This window comes from Musa acuminata, chromosome BXJ1-4, assembly GCF_036884655.1.
Source record: "Musa acuminata AAA Group cultivar baxijiao chromosome BXJ1-4, Cavendish_Baxijiao_AAA, whole genome shotgun sequence".
In the NCBI taxonomy this organism is placed as follows: domain Eukaryota; kingdom Viridiplantae; phylum Streptophyta; class Magnoliopsida; order Zingiberales; family Musaceae; genus Musa; species Musa acuminata.
The window spans coordinates 3,173,055-3,189,575 of record NC_088330.1 but is presented as its reverse complement, the minus strand read 5'-3'; the positions used below and the strand labels follow the sequence as shown (position 1 = coordinate 3,189,575).

The 16,521-nt window shown below is 37.2% G+C and overlaps 1 protein-coding gene across 1 annotated transcript; it reads right to left on the bottom strand.

The window, feature by feature from the left end:
• Nucleotides 1–5,511: 5,511 nt before the first annotated feature.
• Nucleotides 5,512–14,586, bottom strand: LOC135641692 (cell division control protein 48 homolog C-like). Its single transcript, XM_065157333.1, has 10 exons — nt 13,597–14,586; nt 11,726–12,339; nt 9,939–10,091; nt 9,603–9,719; nt 9,355–9,459; nt 7,942–8,007; nt 7,749–7,813; nt 7,473–7,674; nt 6,691–6,831; nt 5,512–5,775 (listed from the first exon to the last, which is right to left on the bottom strand). Exons 1-10 carry the CDS (start codon nt 14,537–14,539, stop codon nt 5,728–5,730), a joined length of 2,454 nt encoding a protein of 817 aa, XP_065013405.1. The 5' UTR covers nt 14,540–14,586; the 3' UTR covers nt 5,512–5,727.
• Between the last annotated feature and the right edge of the window lie 1,935 nt (nt 14,587–16,521).

Below are 16,521 nucleotides of genomic sequence, written 5' to 3'. Positions count from 1 at the left end.
TTCCTTTGTTTAATATTAGTCATCAAAATTTGGATGAGAAATAATGTACCTTTGGTTTTAACTGTTAGGATCGTAATATCACATCACTATGAGAGATGGGGGTTGACTATAGTATATTTTAACTGTTTTTAAAGTTTGATCAATAAATTTGTATAAAAAATAACAATGTGAATAAAAGTTACGAAGTAAACATAGTAAATCTAAATCTAAAGCAAGAGATCGAAGACAAACCAATTTATAGTGGTTGGATATTTCAAATCTATGTCCAATCTCGATTTCTCTTCTATTAAGGTTATCAACTTTCATTACCGATCTTCTTTCCGATCGACGAAGATCAATTAGCATTATTACAGTTTTTTTCCTTTTAGCAGGTTTAAATGAGAGCCTTCACACGTACTCTTTTACAATATCTCTCATCTCTTACAACTTAGAATTACTTCTAAACTCAAGGAAAGACTCAAATAATACTCAAAGAGAGAGCTACAACTCTTCACAAACTCAAAATTTGAGGCTTCATTATTAACCAAGCCTAAATGAGATATTTATAGACCCTAAGAGGCTTAAAAAATAGAGTCAAAAAATTTAAATCCTTAGAATTGTGGGGTACATGTGATACTACTACTAACACATGGCAATACTATCATTGTAATTTTTGATATTATAATTTTAGATTTTCGGGTAGTACCACCACTATAATTTTTACATTCTGAGTGATATCATCATCGCCCTAGGTAGTACTACTGCCTACATAGGCGGTACCACCACTGGCAGCATTGATAAGTATTGTTTATACTTGTCGGTTGATACAAGCAATATCATCGCTTGGACCTTTACCTAGGCTAGCTAAAGGCTATTATTTTGGCCTTCTAACGGGGCCAATTCAGCTTGGGTCTAAGCTCATTAGCTTTCTTGATAATTTGGTATGGTTTCAACCCAATGTCAACACAATTTGATCAAGAAAGATCTCGATTAAAACTTTAATAATTCAACCACATACCCAGCATAATCATGAAGCTTGCAGTATATTGTAGACCATTCTGACATATCGTCCGATCTTTCAACACTTCATCTGAACCTCCAACATATCATCCTCTCCTTCGACATATCGCTCGATCTATCAACATTTCTACTTTCCCACGATATTTAATCTTTTGGTATAATACCCGATCCTTTCAGCATGATGTTTGAACTTATTGTACAAAGTATAATCTTTACCACATCGATCAATCTTCTGGCTCGACGTTCAATTTTCGACATGATACTTTTCCCGACACAACGTCCGATTCTCCTCCTTTGACAATTTGTCCTTTGATGGTTGGAAGTATTTCCTACATTACTTATCTCAAAAAGTATATTAGTTCATAAATTTATCAATTAATTTAAGCATCAAAATTCAAAATTTAATAATTAATATATATGACTACGCAAACATATGGATATACCCCCAAATTTGAAAATGCAATATGTTAGAGTGTCAGCAATCGGAATGTTATCAACTTTTGATTATAATTTTTTATTTATCAAAAAGAAGTTTATTCATAGATATGAAGGTATATGAAGTGCTTAACCTCATAGATACTAAGTGTCCCATCTATTGTCGATAAAGAATATCGATGTATGATAATTTAGTATTTTCTATTTATATATTTAAAATATACTATTTATTTGATATATTAAACTATTTGTAGAGCACACATGATCAACAATATGCCAAGTGTAAAAAGAAAGAAATAAAATTAAGAGATTATAGAAGATATTTGAATATCATGGACTTAACTATCTTATGACCTCAAGTATAGAGGATCATTCATTTGGATCCTTTAACGAGTCATTGCATTCTGTAGTGTATTATGCAATACCTAAGGATTGATCGAGGGATACTTTGTCAATAATCCATAGGTAGGCTAAAAGTATATCGAGCCTTCAAATACAACCTATATTTTTTTAAGAAGAGAAAGTTATGTAAAGAATTTTAGGATACTAGACTTAAGCAATAGAAAGCCTTCGTATGACCTATGTTATACAAATTATTTAGTAATGTCATGTCGTCTTAGTAATTTGATCAATATTATTGTGAATTGCTATCATGTGTTTGGTTTGTGATTATTGAACATGTGTTTTGATTCATTATATGTGTTTCTATTGTGATTCATTATATATGGTTGTGATGGTTCCCACTTATGATACTTTATTTGTGAAATAGGATGCTTTGGGTTGAATTTTTTATCAAATATAATTTGAGTATAACCCGAGTATAATGTAAGTGTAATTCAAGTAATTTTTCTTAAACTTATCCAAACTATCCGAATAACTATCCTAATATGATTATAATAAGTTTGGTATAATTGTTTCTAATTATTTTTTAATTTAGAGTGACTAATTATCTAAATATGGTACTTTTGATTGAATATATGATAGAGTATAACTTAAGTATAATTAGAGTATAACGCAAGTGTAACTCAATAATTTTTAGCAAAACCTATTGAAACTCCTCTGTAAATATCATAATATAATTCTAGTATATTTAGTTCTAATTTATTTAATTTTAGGATAATTAATTATCTAAATAAAAAATTTATATTTTGAATTTATAACATGAGTGTAACCAAAGTGTAAGCCAAGAAATTTTTACCAAATCTATGGAAACTCCTCTATAAACATCTTAATATGGTTTTATTACATATAATATCATTCTTTTGTAGTTTATTTTGATTTTTAAATTATTTTGGTCCAAATATGATATTTGTATTTTGAATCTATCATCTAAGTGTAACTAAAGTGTCACTTAAAAATGTTCCAATAAATCTATCTAAACTTCTCTATAATTATAATATTTTGATATCATTTTTTTATTTTTTAGATGATTTTAGGAATTAAATTGTTCAAAAAAAATACTATAATTCTTGACAGTATAGTATGGTCTAGGGGTATGGTCTATTTAGGGTGGTATCATAGCCAATGGTTAGTAAACCACTAGATATAAGCGGTATCATCATCACTAGTCAATGTTACAGAGTCTAACTCGAGTATAATACTAGACGACGAGAAAGTAATGACGACCTCCTACCCATCGGTAACACTAATAATGACATCCTACACAAGCAATATTGATTGTGATCATCAAAGCTTAGCAAGAAGGCAAGGCCAATCTTATACCCCGACAACAGTGAACGTGACCATCAATGCTCACAGGGATTGTGACGATTACGACTGTTTCAACCACTAGGTTAGGCAACAATGTTCGTATTGGTATGATCCGATTGGTTTATTTTGAATTGGTATGATCCGATTCATATCAAACAAATCAGTTTAGATAAAAAAAAATCCATAGTCAAACAAGATCAATCGATATTATGTATCATTATTTAATTTTATAAAAATATTTTGATCCAACATTGAGAAAAAAAAACCTTTGATAAAAAAAATAAATATGAGATACCATCCCATAAAATCTCATATTAGATAAAATGCACAAAAGTAATCGTTAGGCATATTATGTAATACGTTAAAAACCTCCACCCAACTTACGCTGTGGGGGACATTCCGGAGAAGCACTTCCTTAGATACCACCAAACAACCACCTAACCAATTAGCTCCGAACACGTCGTTTCACTATCTACAAAGAGGACAAATACCCACCTACCTTTTCTGTTATTGGTACCAACACCGGCCCCACAAAGTAGCAAGACCACGGTAACCGAGAGGGGTAGAAAAAAGTACACTCAGTCTATTATATTCGCCTCGCCTCCCCAACAGCCGGCTCTTCTGCGCCGCGCCCCTCCCCGATCATTCTACTCCAAATCGTTATATACTTGAGGACCACCGCCGGCCCGGGCGGCATCGAGAGCTCTCCATCTTCTCCTTCCTCTTCTTCTTCTTCCGTTCTCCTTCCTCGCGTGTTCCTTGCTTCACCCGCTTCTCTGTGTGCCCTTCTTCTCTGTGGTTAGGGTTGAAAGATCTGTTCGTCATAACTCACAGGAAGGGGGTTTGGGTGGGGCTTGGATGCTTCAGCTGCTGTTCGCGGTGGCGTTCTCGGCGGCGCCGCTGACGCTGTATGTGCCGCCGATGCGGAGCCTGAATCCGTTCGTGGAGGCGGTGGAGATGTTCGCCAGGGAGGCCGCCGTGTACACGCGGCAGGCGTTCCCGCAGCTCCGGCTCGGAGTTCTCCGCATCCTCGCCGTCGCCTCCGCCCGCTTAGGTATATCCCGCTCGTAGATCTGGTCACTGTTCCTCTTCCCCTTTACCCTCTTTTCGGGAATAATATGCGGAGTTGCGACGATAATGTTTGATAGCAAGTTTTTGTTGCATAATAAATGTTTCACGTCCTCGGTTTGATGGTGTAAATTGTTCTATAAAAGAGGCAAATGTTCTATTGAATGATTAAACACTATGTCTTGCTTGAAATTGCCCCTTTCCCCTCATTTTCTTTACTGGGATGGTCAATTTTTGTTCTTTTCATATATATATATATATATATATATATATATATATATATATATATAGTTTGAATAAAGATAAAAGGAAGATTGAGAGGATTATGGGCTTTGATTTGTATTGATTGTTTTTCAGATTTCGAGTTTGGATGTTTGGTATTTAGGGTGAAATCCTGATTAAATCTGAAATTTAAAATTAAACAAATAGGTCTTTAAGAGTATTATTCATGATGAACAAAGGCATGAATGAACTTAATCATGTATATATGTATCCTTAAAATAATTCTTGTCTTCGAATATTTCTGTTCCTGTGTCCCAAAGATTCTCAAAACTTCCCATTCCAGAGGTGGTCTGTAGACTTTGTTTCCAGCATGCTCCATCCAAGGTTGTTCTGTAGGCTTATTTCCAACTTGCAATTGCCAGGATGAAGAAGAATCATGATATGTCCCTCTGCATTTTATGTCAGCAGTTTCAAATCAAAAGGGGAGATTAGGTTTTTTTTGTTTAAATAAATGAGGCTTGAGGAAATGCTATACAGTCCATGGCAAATGCTATATATTTTGATCTATCGTCTCTTCTCATAATCTCTGAAGCCTTCCATACTGTTTGTCAGTCCAAAATGTCCAAGATTTCAGCTAATCTAACAATAACAATTATACCACATGTTCATGCGGATGAAGCCTCGGTTGCATGAAACGAGCTACAAGAGGCAAAAGCAAGGGAAGGTGAGGAACTAATGGGGTTGGGACTCCATGTGCAGTGCCTTTTTTTTATCAGGCTTTGAAAGCATGGAATCCCCATTTCTGTACTCTTATTTGGAAGGGTGCGGGAAAACCTGTTGCAAATTTGGTAAGTGTCAATATTCTCAAATGATGTTGCCGATGGATGCAAAGTTAAAAGAGAGCGTGTCGGCTCTGTTGTAATATATATATATATATATATATATATACGGGAATCCTAAAAGCTATAATAAAAAAGGAGGTGACACAGGAGATGAACCGTCGAACCCTTTTATACACTTGCTTTAGCGGATGATTTGATAATCCATATGAGAGCAAGCAAGATGATGACCGAGCTCTTGAAATCCCCATGAAACTGCTTCTGGAAGAGAGGAATACAAAGGAGGTTCACCTTCATGCTGTGTAGGGAAATCCAAATTCAATTATTTCAACATGAACCGGTTGAGGATTTATAAGAAGCTCAGTAGCTGTAAGGACAAAATTGTCGTCTCAGGTAGCCATCAGCAGCCATTCAAAGGCCAAGCAACACCTCGTGATGACTCTGCTTCAGCACTTCAGCTGGCTCCTAGTTTTCTCGATAACTCTTCGTAGTTCTTCCTTTCCTGTTCCACCAAGAAGAGTAAGACTTGGTAGGTTGGAATCATCAACTAGACAAATTGCTACACACACACATACATATACATATATACAAGAATGTATTTCCATCACAGTCTAGGATGCAGGGAAAGATTGCAGCCAGTATATTAGCAGTTAAACATTTATTTATTCAAAATAAAATATGTGATTTGGTTAAAAGTCAAAATAAGGCATCATGAGTTTTTGGAGACAGGAAAAGAGAAAACTAACAATCCATCATCTATTTGTATCTATGGACAGCCTAAATATACCAGACTAGTTGTGCATCTTTTATATACATCTTCCTAGATTTAAAAAAATAATAACAATATTTGTTGGCATGTTTTTTTAAACAAACGCAATGCCTATTGCATTCCTTTGTTAGTGTTTCTTTAAACAAAATAATGCACGTGAACGAAAATATAACCAAATCCAAGATGGATAAGAACAAACTCTCAGGTCTGGTTCTACAGTACCTACTTCTAGAATTTTCTCTATCTTTTCATTTTCAAAATCACACCAATAATATCAAACCAATTAGAGAGTAAAATAATGGTTTCACAGACTAACGAAGAACCACCCTATAAAGTCTTAATCACAAATCTTTGGAGAAATTAAATTTAGATTTGACGAGCAACTAAACCCCTATGACTAGAGCACGAACAAAGAAATACAGCTTGCTGAAGATTAATTGTAGCTGGTGACCTAAATATAAAGTGAACATGCAAGTCATCAAAAGATGAGTTTAATTTAAATGTTGGTCCTGCAGTGATCATGCATCACACTGAAAAGGTCGCTTCCGAAATATAACCAGCAGCAAGTAGAAGTGGAGCTAAATAAAAAAGGCAAATAAAAGGACAATCACTTGGATCTACTTTGTGCAATAAGATATTTCCACATACCTTCTCGGAGACAGATGGTTTGATTTTCTGTAAAGCATGCTCAAAGTGTGATGTCTTGATCAACCATGGATTTATATTTTCAATCCCCTGGTCTATAGAATCTTGTTTCTCTTCCAAAGCAGCCATGGCAGCTTCATTCATCTGGTGATTTAAAAACAGTAGTTAAATACTTTTGCAGTGTAGTTGAGCAAATACAACTATAATAATATTTAGAACTAGAGGGCCTTGCAAAATTTATTAAATATAATGATGTTCTTAATAGAAGCATTTTTCTACAAAGCACTGAAGATGAGTGCTTTGACAAAAAAAAAAAAAACTTACTCAGATGCACCACCGACCATTATAATATAGAGAACAGTCCATTCTAATGGATTACCCGCCATTATAAGTATTTAAGCAGAAGTCCATTATTAACCACTCAAGAAATATATGCTACCAGGTCAGATAAGTATTCTCAGTGTTCATCTGGTAGGTCAGCGGTGATCAAGCTAGCCCCCCATGAGAACCTCCAAACTTGGTATGTTAATAAGTCAGATACAGGTTGAAGAACATGTTCCCCCAATGGTTAGGCTTGGTGAGGATCAAGGTCACTTAGGCATATAAAAAGGTAGTCTTGGAAACTACCTTTGGGCTTAAGTTTAGACGTTATCCCATATTTAGTACTGCTTTGCTCTGAAAGAAGTGAACAACTTTTATTCATAAGCAATTATTTGCATCCCTCCAACCAGCAGTTCAATAAAAATAAAGCCCCGTGGAAAGGGGAAAAGATGGGTAAAACGTACCAAAGCAGCTAAATCAGCACCAGTGAGGTTGTTGCATTGCTCGGTACATGCCAGGGCTTCCAAATCTACATCTGCTGATATAGGCTTCTTTTGAGCAAGTGCCTTCAAGATTAGTTGACGTTCATCAGAACTAGGTAAAGGAACATAAAGGACTTTCCCAAATCTGCCTGGTCGTAACACAGCAGGATCCATAACCTCAGGTCTGCAAAGGTATCGACTTCTTAAATAACATTGAGTGTGAACCAACAAATGCATAAAGGACAGGAGAAAACTTACCTGTTTGTAGCTCCAATGACATAAACACCTTGTCGCCGATCAGCACCATCTAACTCAATGAGTAGCTGCAGGGATTGACAGAAAGATTTAAATGAAATGATAATAAAAAGATATAGGTCAGTTTGTGTATTTGAATCCAGAGCAATAAGAAAGATATAACAAGATTGGAAGAAAAATAAAATGACCAGCAAACCTGGTTTAGCAATCGTTCAACAACCCATCCACCCTCTCTCCCACGCTTAGTTGTCAAAGCATCCACCTAACAAAAGGTACAAAAGATAGGAATTAAATGCCAATACATAATAAGCATCAACTGAACAAGGAATCTATCACTCCCTTGTTTGACCAAGGAATATCTATCACTTCCTTGTTTCTTTTCATCCAAAAGTTACAGAATTATTGATAGTATAGCATGATAAAAATGTATAGGCTATTCAACTTAATATCAAATCATCAATGGGTGATTGGTTCAGACTTGAAACTCAAATTGCAATCCAAAATCATCCATAGTAATATGTGTGCCCTTCCCATTTCATCTTGCGCAGCTGCCCGTGGCTGCCTGCCATGACCACCTCGTATGCTGCCTCATCCTCTTCCTCTTCCTCCTTCCCCTTCCTGTACCCCCAGTATCTCTTCTTCCTCTTCCTCCACTGCCACCTCTTCTTCATTTCTCTCCCTCCTCCTTCCTCTTCCGCCCCTTCCTCTTCTCCTTCTTCCTATTCAAAACACCGGTACGTTGGTACACCAGTACCAACTCCAACCCATGATCGATACACAATGTACCCTATGTTGGTACACTGATACCAACTCCAACCCATGATCAATACAGCTCCAGTACGTGAAATAAGGGAATTAATTCCCTGCTTAATAGCATCCTATATAACAAAAGTCATCCTTTCTATTTCAAGAGAAAATACAAGAAAAATAGTATATGTTTAACAATGTTTCTGCATTTTCTTAAATACTATTGTTGCCAGAAATTATGACACCAAAAAGGGTTTTTTCCAAAAATCCCTGTTCCAACAACATTTCCCACTTCAATCACACTACCATCCTCCACAACATCTGTCTCTGATTTTACAGAAACCTGTCAGGAAAAGAAAAGAGAGAGTCTGAATACCTAGAAACAGTGACACATAGGCCCTCAATGAAACATCAGACAATTTAATTAATTGTCTGTTTGAGACAGTCCACTTAAGCATCTGCTAATTGCCAGAACACAGGTAATCTAAGTGCCGTCTGCAAATGGTGTCAATTTTTGTATTTAATTGTACAGCTTACATGATGTCTATACAAAATTACAAATGATTTCAATTTAACAATTTCTTGATAGGTGTTTCTTTTTTTTCTTAAACTAAAATGGACATGTGAATTTCAAAAACCAGAATCGTGGAACACATGATCTGTCACATCAGTTTAAAGGGATCTAAAACTATTATTATGCTGTAACAGGTTTCCATTCAAATGTAGTCCATATGGGTTTGAACTCCTTACATGTCAGTGCATATGCTACCAACGAAACTTGATACAGTAAATGCAAATTCATAAATCAAATTATACAAACACAGAGTATCATATATCTGATAATGATATGGCAGTAAAGTACCTCATCAAAGAATAGTATGCATGGAGAACATGTTCGGGCACGGCTGAATATTGTTCTAACTGCCAGCTCACTCTCACCAACATATTTGTTCAACAGTTCAGGCCCCTGACCTCAACAAATAAAGAATGCAATTATCGAATTAAAAAAAAACCAAAATTCAACTGTCCAATCATGTAGACTGTACAAGAACATCCAAGAAATGGGTACAGTTATAGAGAAGTAATACTGCAGAGTAAAAGAAGCAAAACCTTGATGTGTATAAAGTTGGCCCCTGCCTCATTCGCTACCGCCTTGGCAATTAATGTTTTACCACAACCTGGAGGCCCATAAAGCAAAAATCCAGCCTCCAAATTGACTCCAAATTCCTGAAATACATGGCAGTATCATGAGCGAGAAAGTATGATACCATGAGAAAAAAAGAATGGTTTTCTTCCAAATAACATGCAGGAAGAAAATCCTAATCAAACGAACATAGCAGGTGAAGTGAAAATAAACAGATAGTAATATTCAACACATTATGTCTATTTTAACATTTTATTTATGCTATTTATGCCTAAGAGGCTAAGATACTAAATTTAGTTTACCTCATAAGCCTCAGGGTGTTTTACACGTTGAACTATATATCGATCAAACTCTTTCCTCAGTGAAGTAAGACCACCAACATCTTCCCATGTAACATTAGGTATTGAGGAAAATCCTTCTCTTCTGGAAGAGGGTTGAACCATTTTTACTGCTTCCTGCAAAATGTCTCTCAATTCCAATAATCATTTGCAGAGAAATGAGTGTAAACTACACTAAATGATCCCGCATAGAGCTTATATTAATAACATCATACAACCATGCAGTGGGCCCCAGAAGTAAGATATAATGAAAAAAGTAAGAAAACAAACATATGATTTGAAAAATGGCAACAAATCAAGAAAAAATCGAGGCATCAAGCATATTATTTCAACAAAAATCACATGCAAGCAATATAATGAAGTAAAAATGCTAATTGAGAATATATAACATAAACAGGACATTGCTTCAGCTTTGATGATTTGACTGATGATGTCACAGTTAATTATGCATTAGAAATCATAATTAGTCGAATATCATGTATAAGCACAGATAAAAGAGCATCTTCATAATTCTTGAATATGCAGCCAGATATACTGTTTGCCTAAAACATATTTTTCAATAGGTAATTTTTTATGGCCATAAGAATAATTGAAGCATTAAAATAAGTATGTAAAAAGAATAGTTGAACGTTACAGCTTGGTGGTAGTGATGTTGAACATACCAAGGAAAAGTTAATTAGAACATAACCTGATAACCTTAATGCAAAAAATTCCTATGCTCTTATGATATTCCACTGGAAAATTTTAGCATGCAAGAACTATCAAACCAAGGCAATATCAATAATCTGACAAACAAAAGTTGACCTTTTCACAACATAGCTAAGTTGCACATCGAAGCACAACAATGCAAGCTTAGACCACCATTGCTAACTGCAATTTTTTTATATAATGCATTGCCAAAACTTTCAATGGTGATAACAATATCCATGTAGCCAACCCCAAATAGTTGGGACTTACGGCTTTATTGTTATTGTTGTTGTTGTTGTTGTTGTGTATATTGCCAAAACTGGAGTCAATTACTTTGTTTTAGCTCTATAGACATGTAGACTTCATCCTTTCAAATAGTTGCATTTTGCTTCCATTTACAATTCACCCTCGAAATCCTGCCTTGATGAAATCATATACTTGTTTCTTTCCAAAATAAGAGGTTTTTATAAATACTTCAGAAGTTTTCGGGGGCTTTGTTCCATTTGCTTTGAGACAAAGATTGCACCCATGGCAAAATTTGTCATCCACCTCACGCTTCTAGACTTTTCCGAAACCTGGGAAATTTTTTTATAGATAATAGGAAACTCATCCAATAAGATTCATTGCAACAAGGCAACGCTATCTAACAGCTAACTAGCATTTTACAATTTCAAGCAATTTGCTTGCTCCACATTTACTGGCTATTTTGCATCAGTATCCAAGAGATGGCATAAGGTCGGCATGCTTCTAACAGCTAACTAGCCTTTTATGTTTTTCAAGCAAGTTCCTCTTTCTCCACGTTTACTGGCTATGTGTAACACCTATCATATATAGCACAGGAAAGAAAAAGGTGTAGACCTCATATATACCACCATTTAGATTATAATAAAGCAAATGGCTATTTCTAGTTTAGCCATACTTAGTCATATAGTTAATTAAAAAAAGATATAATAAACTTAACCATACTTATTCTTCTCTAAAACTATAAAGATCATAAACCATAGCCATAGAAAACATTTTTAGGCATGAAACAGAAGTATACATATATTTAGTTGACAGAGTACCTCGAAGTCAACCATGGTAATGCTAAGACTTTCAACTTCCTCCTTATCCCAGGGTTGCCTCCACCAGTCATCATTATCCTTTTCTTTTAATTCACAAGAAATTTGAGACCTTCTTTTATCAATTATTCGCTTCATTGCTAGGTTTCCTGCTTTATTGACCAATGCAGCCAAATCAGCCCCCACAAAACCTGGAGTGGACCTGGCTATCTTAAAGAGGTTAAATTGTCCTTCAAGTTTAAGCTTACGAGTGAGCACCGACAAAATTTCAAGTCTTGCATTTTCATCAGGGACACCCAAAACAATCTCGCGGTCAAACCGTCCAGGCCTTCTCAATGCTTGGTCCACTGCATCAGGTCTGTTTGTAGCACCAATGACAAGAACATAGCCAGGCTTCCTATCAGAAGTTTCTGGTTCTGAGTTAGTATCAGTTGATCTAAGTGACTGGTGAGATTCATCCATGCAAGTCATTAGTTGTGTCACTATCCGACGCTCCATCTCTCTCTGCAGATTTTCCCTCTTGGAAGCAATGGCATCGATCTCATCTATGAAAACTATCGAAGGAGCAGTCCGGTATGCCTTCTTAAAAAGGTCTCTTATATTCTCCTCAGAAGCACCTGAAACAGTATTTACCAGTCAACTCACAATTGTAGACGACTGCTTGATGGAGTTGTGAAGAACAAATATAAAGAAAGAAAAAGGCCCTTCCATCGGAAGTACAACAATGAAGACACTGCATATTCCATTACTAATTCAGACTACAAATTGAGCATTAGCAATTTACAGACAAAACAGTAATTCCATGACTAAAGGGATAATGATCCTTTATTATAAGCAATTCCATGCAGTAAAATGGGGAACATCATATTCATAATTAAAAAAACAGTAGTTCATTTGACATAAATATGTTAGAAAATCCGTTTTCAATTGTCAAGATGTCAGAGAAGCAAACTTAAACATGGTCAATTGTTGGCTTACCAAAAAAAGATCATTGATTCTATCTGAAATGTCATTATTAGGGGTAGAATATAAAGCATGGATACTAAGATGGAACAAAATCCACAACATGACAACAACGTGCCAACATGGCTTACGTTTGAAATATATGGTGCAGAATAACATGGATACGACAATTAATAAATACATTTCTTTCCAATGTTGTTTTAGTTAATACATATCAAGAGATATATGTTCAACTTGCAAAACATATGATGACCCTATACATGACCTATGACAAACAAAAAAGACATTCACATAAATGACAACCAATCATGAAAAATACTTCTGTTACACTATAATTCACATCATAACATTCAAAGTTAAAAAAAAAAACATGCATATTCAACATTATCTAATAAACAACTTCAGTTTTGTATCAGCTGAATGTTGATGCCTTCAAGGATGCTCCATCCAGTCAAAATCATATCAGTAGGCACATGTAATTGATTGTCTAAAGTGGTCACTCAAATGGATCTTTCAATTCAATTGGATCTTCACTTGAAGCAATTCCTATCACTTAAACCCACGCCCTAACCTAGCCATAATGCAAAGTTTAATTATGCCTAAAGAAATGGATAACATGCAATGGACTCCAACATGAATTCAACTTCATTCACCCTATCCACCTTCCAAAGGCATTCAAGTAGACCTGTAGTATAGTGATCAGCATTAATAAACAGCAGAAATCATCAGCTTAAAATTTTAAGATAGTGACATTGATAATGAATTATGAAGAGCATAATCTTATAGTTAAACCTTCATATGAAAAATCTGGTTCTCATAGTACTCTCATCAGATTGTGATAAGTAAATTGCATACATCAAAACTTATTATTGCTTCAGTTCTAAATCAAGAAAAATGATAGAATATCTCACCAGAAACTCCTGAGACGATTTCTGTTGCAGAGATCTTGTAAAACGGGGCGCCAGTCTCGTTAGCTATGGCATGTGCAAGTTTTGTCTTCCCACACCCCGGAGGGCCATGTAAAAGAATCCCAGCCATTGGCCTCACTCCAAGCCGTTGCGGCAACTCCGGATGGCACAGCGGAACAATCACCTCCATCATCAGTTCCTCCAGCACCGGCTTCATCCCACCAAGATCACGGAACCTTGGCCCCTGTTCCCTTACATCATCCACCATCACGCTGCCACCACCACTACTTCCCTTCTCGACTGACATTGGGGTCTCAACGCCACTCCCCCCATCAACAACAGGCTGCATGTTCCTTGGCTTCTCCACCTCCATCTCCACATTGCGCTCTTCCTTGTCTACCCGCTTTGGCCCCTTGCCATAACTGTCACGGAGCATGGATTTCATCAGATCAAACTCTGGCTCCACCTTAGCCTCGAAGACAGAATCATCCGTGGACGACGTAGCTGAATCATCGTCGGACGAATTCGATACAGGAATTCGTTTCCCAATCCGGCGCCGGAGGTGTTCGGACTCCGCGCGCAGCAGACGCTTCTCCTCGGCCTCAGATCGTCCAGGCGTTCTACGAGAACAGCCGGCGCTCGCGAGGGAAGTTCTGGTGCCCTCATCGCTATCATCGTCGTCGGGTACTGCGGTGGCGGATGAGGGCCTGCGGCTGAAAGAATCTAGGGTTTTTCGGACATGGAGTGTGAAGGGCTGGAGCTTAACGCGCGAGTAGTCAGGATAGAGGGAGCGGAGGCGTTGCACGACGACATCGACATCAACGAAGGCGCCGTCTTCTTCGGAAAGCACCTTGGAGGAAGCGATGCGACGGCGGAGAAGGGCGGCGGAGAAGGAAGTGGGCGATCGGCCGCTGTCTCGCCTTAGCCGCTTCCCCATGTCGCTCATGCGGTTCGGCGCCCTTGACGAAAACCGAGGGTTTAACGAAAACAAGGTTGGTGTAGTTACCGGCCAAATTATATTTGTGGATGTGTATCTGCGTAAGTTTCAACGGTGGATGCGAGAGAAGCCCGATACATCTAACGGCTCTTACAATAAAAATATATGGGCGAATTATCGAAAAAAAGCCTCCTAACTTTGATAATGTTTTATATAGTGTCTTTAACCTTAAAAAATTTTCATAGAATATTTTTTAAAAAATAATCATGATACCCCCTTATGATGATCACCCTCCACCCGTCGTTGATCGATCCCCTCTTCACATCGTGCTTTTGCTTTCATGAGCGGGCTACCATGCCAATCGCCCCCTCTTCTATCCAACAAGTACTTATTGCTATTGACATCCTTGGTCGCCTTCGCAAACAAGACTGCCCATGCTCATGATAAGAGGTTTAGACAACTAGTGCTAGCATGGGCGGCCACAACACCACAAAGGTTCGATTAGGGCACAGGGATGGTGGTGGAGGAAACACAGGAAGGAGATGATGATGGATCTGGTGGGGGCAAGGGTAAAATAATCTTTTCAAAATTAAGATGTTATTTGAAAAATTATCAAAGTTAAGCTTTTTTGAGTATTCACTTTAAATATATTCTAATTTAGATAAATTCTCATAAAAAGTCATATCTTTGAGAAATTCCAACGAGACACCCCAACTTTCAAAAAAATTTGTAGAGTATATTTTTATAAATAACTAGTTTACCCATGACTCCTGTTGGACCTACCTTCACCTTCACCCTATACTCCCCTTGTGTCATCTCCACCACCACCTCTCATCCCTTTTGCCCTATTAGATATATCGTCGCCTCTGTCCCTAACCTTCGTCAGATCTACCGTCTCTATTAGTATATCTATCCCTAACCCTCGTTAGATCCACAGTCTCTATCGTTATGTAGCGGATGACAAGGATGACAACAATGATCTTATCGTTGTTAGGATCGAGAGCACTAAGAGGGGGGGGGGTGAATTAGTGCAGCGGAAATCTTACAGCGATTAAAAACCAAAAGCTGCGTTCGTTCAATAAAAACTGTTATGATGCAAAAGCTAATTCTCAGTTTGTATCTAAGTGCAGTTTGCGTCTAAGCGCAGATTGCGTCTAAGCGCAGTTTGCGTCTGAACACAGTTTGCGTCTAAGCGCAGTTAAGCGCAGTTTACGTCTAAACTCAGATTTACGTCTAAACGCAGTTTTACGTCTAAACGTAGATTTACGTCTAAACGTAGTTTTACGTCTAAACGCAGATTTACGTCTAAACTCAGATTTACGTCTAAATGTAGTTTTGTGTTTAAAAGCAGTTTTGAACCTTGAAAAGCGTTTTACGTAGAAAGCAATTTACAGTTATAAATGGAGTCCGAATGTAAGCGTAAACTGCAGTGTGAAGATCGTACGAAAACACGATTTACGTTTGAATGCATATTCTGAAAGAACAGCACTTAGAACTTGTTCGTGAAAGCGCAGAGAGCAGTAGTAATGGAGGAGGTTTGCAGTAATGATAAAGTGCTCAAAAATAAACGCAAACCAGAGATTTAGAGTGGTTCGGTCAGCCTTGACCTACTCCACTTTTGGCTTCCTCCACCGACGAGGTTGCCGACGTCAACTAGCTGCCTTCCTTCAATGGGCGAAGGCTAACTGCCCTTTTACAGTTTCTCTCCTTTTGACAGGCTCAGGAGACAACCTTTACAGATCCTTTCTCTCCTCTCTTTACAACTCAAGACTTGAAGAACAGAAGGAGGAGAACTTTAGGACTTTACACAAATTTGAGCTCTTAGAATCACTGAAAAGATCAAGAATTCGGTGTATATCTGTATCTTTTCAGTGCTGAATGGGTGGGGTATTTATAGGCCCCAACCCAGTTCAAATTTGGAGCTCAAAACGATCAAATCGATCAAATCCCAGAATTCTGGGATCAGGCGGTTGCACCTCTTGACTGGAGAG

What these genes read in the sequence shown, in the direction of transcription:
- LOC135641692 (XM_065157333.1), bottom strand. Translation starts at nt 14,539, where the DNA reads ATGAGCGACATGGGGAAGCGGCTAAGGCGAGACAGCGGCCGATCGCCC. An exon ending in GTCATTGGAGCTACAAACAG is followed by an intron (nt 7,675 to 7,748) that starts GTAAGTTTTCTC and finishes ATACCTTTGCAG; the next exon opens with ACCTGAGGTTATGGATCCTG. An exon ending in AACCATCTGTCTCCGAGAAG is followed by an intron (nt 5,776 to 6,690) that starts GTATGTGGAAAT and finishes TTGGTGGAACAG; the next exon opens with GAAAGGAAGAACTACGAAGA.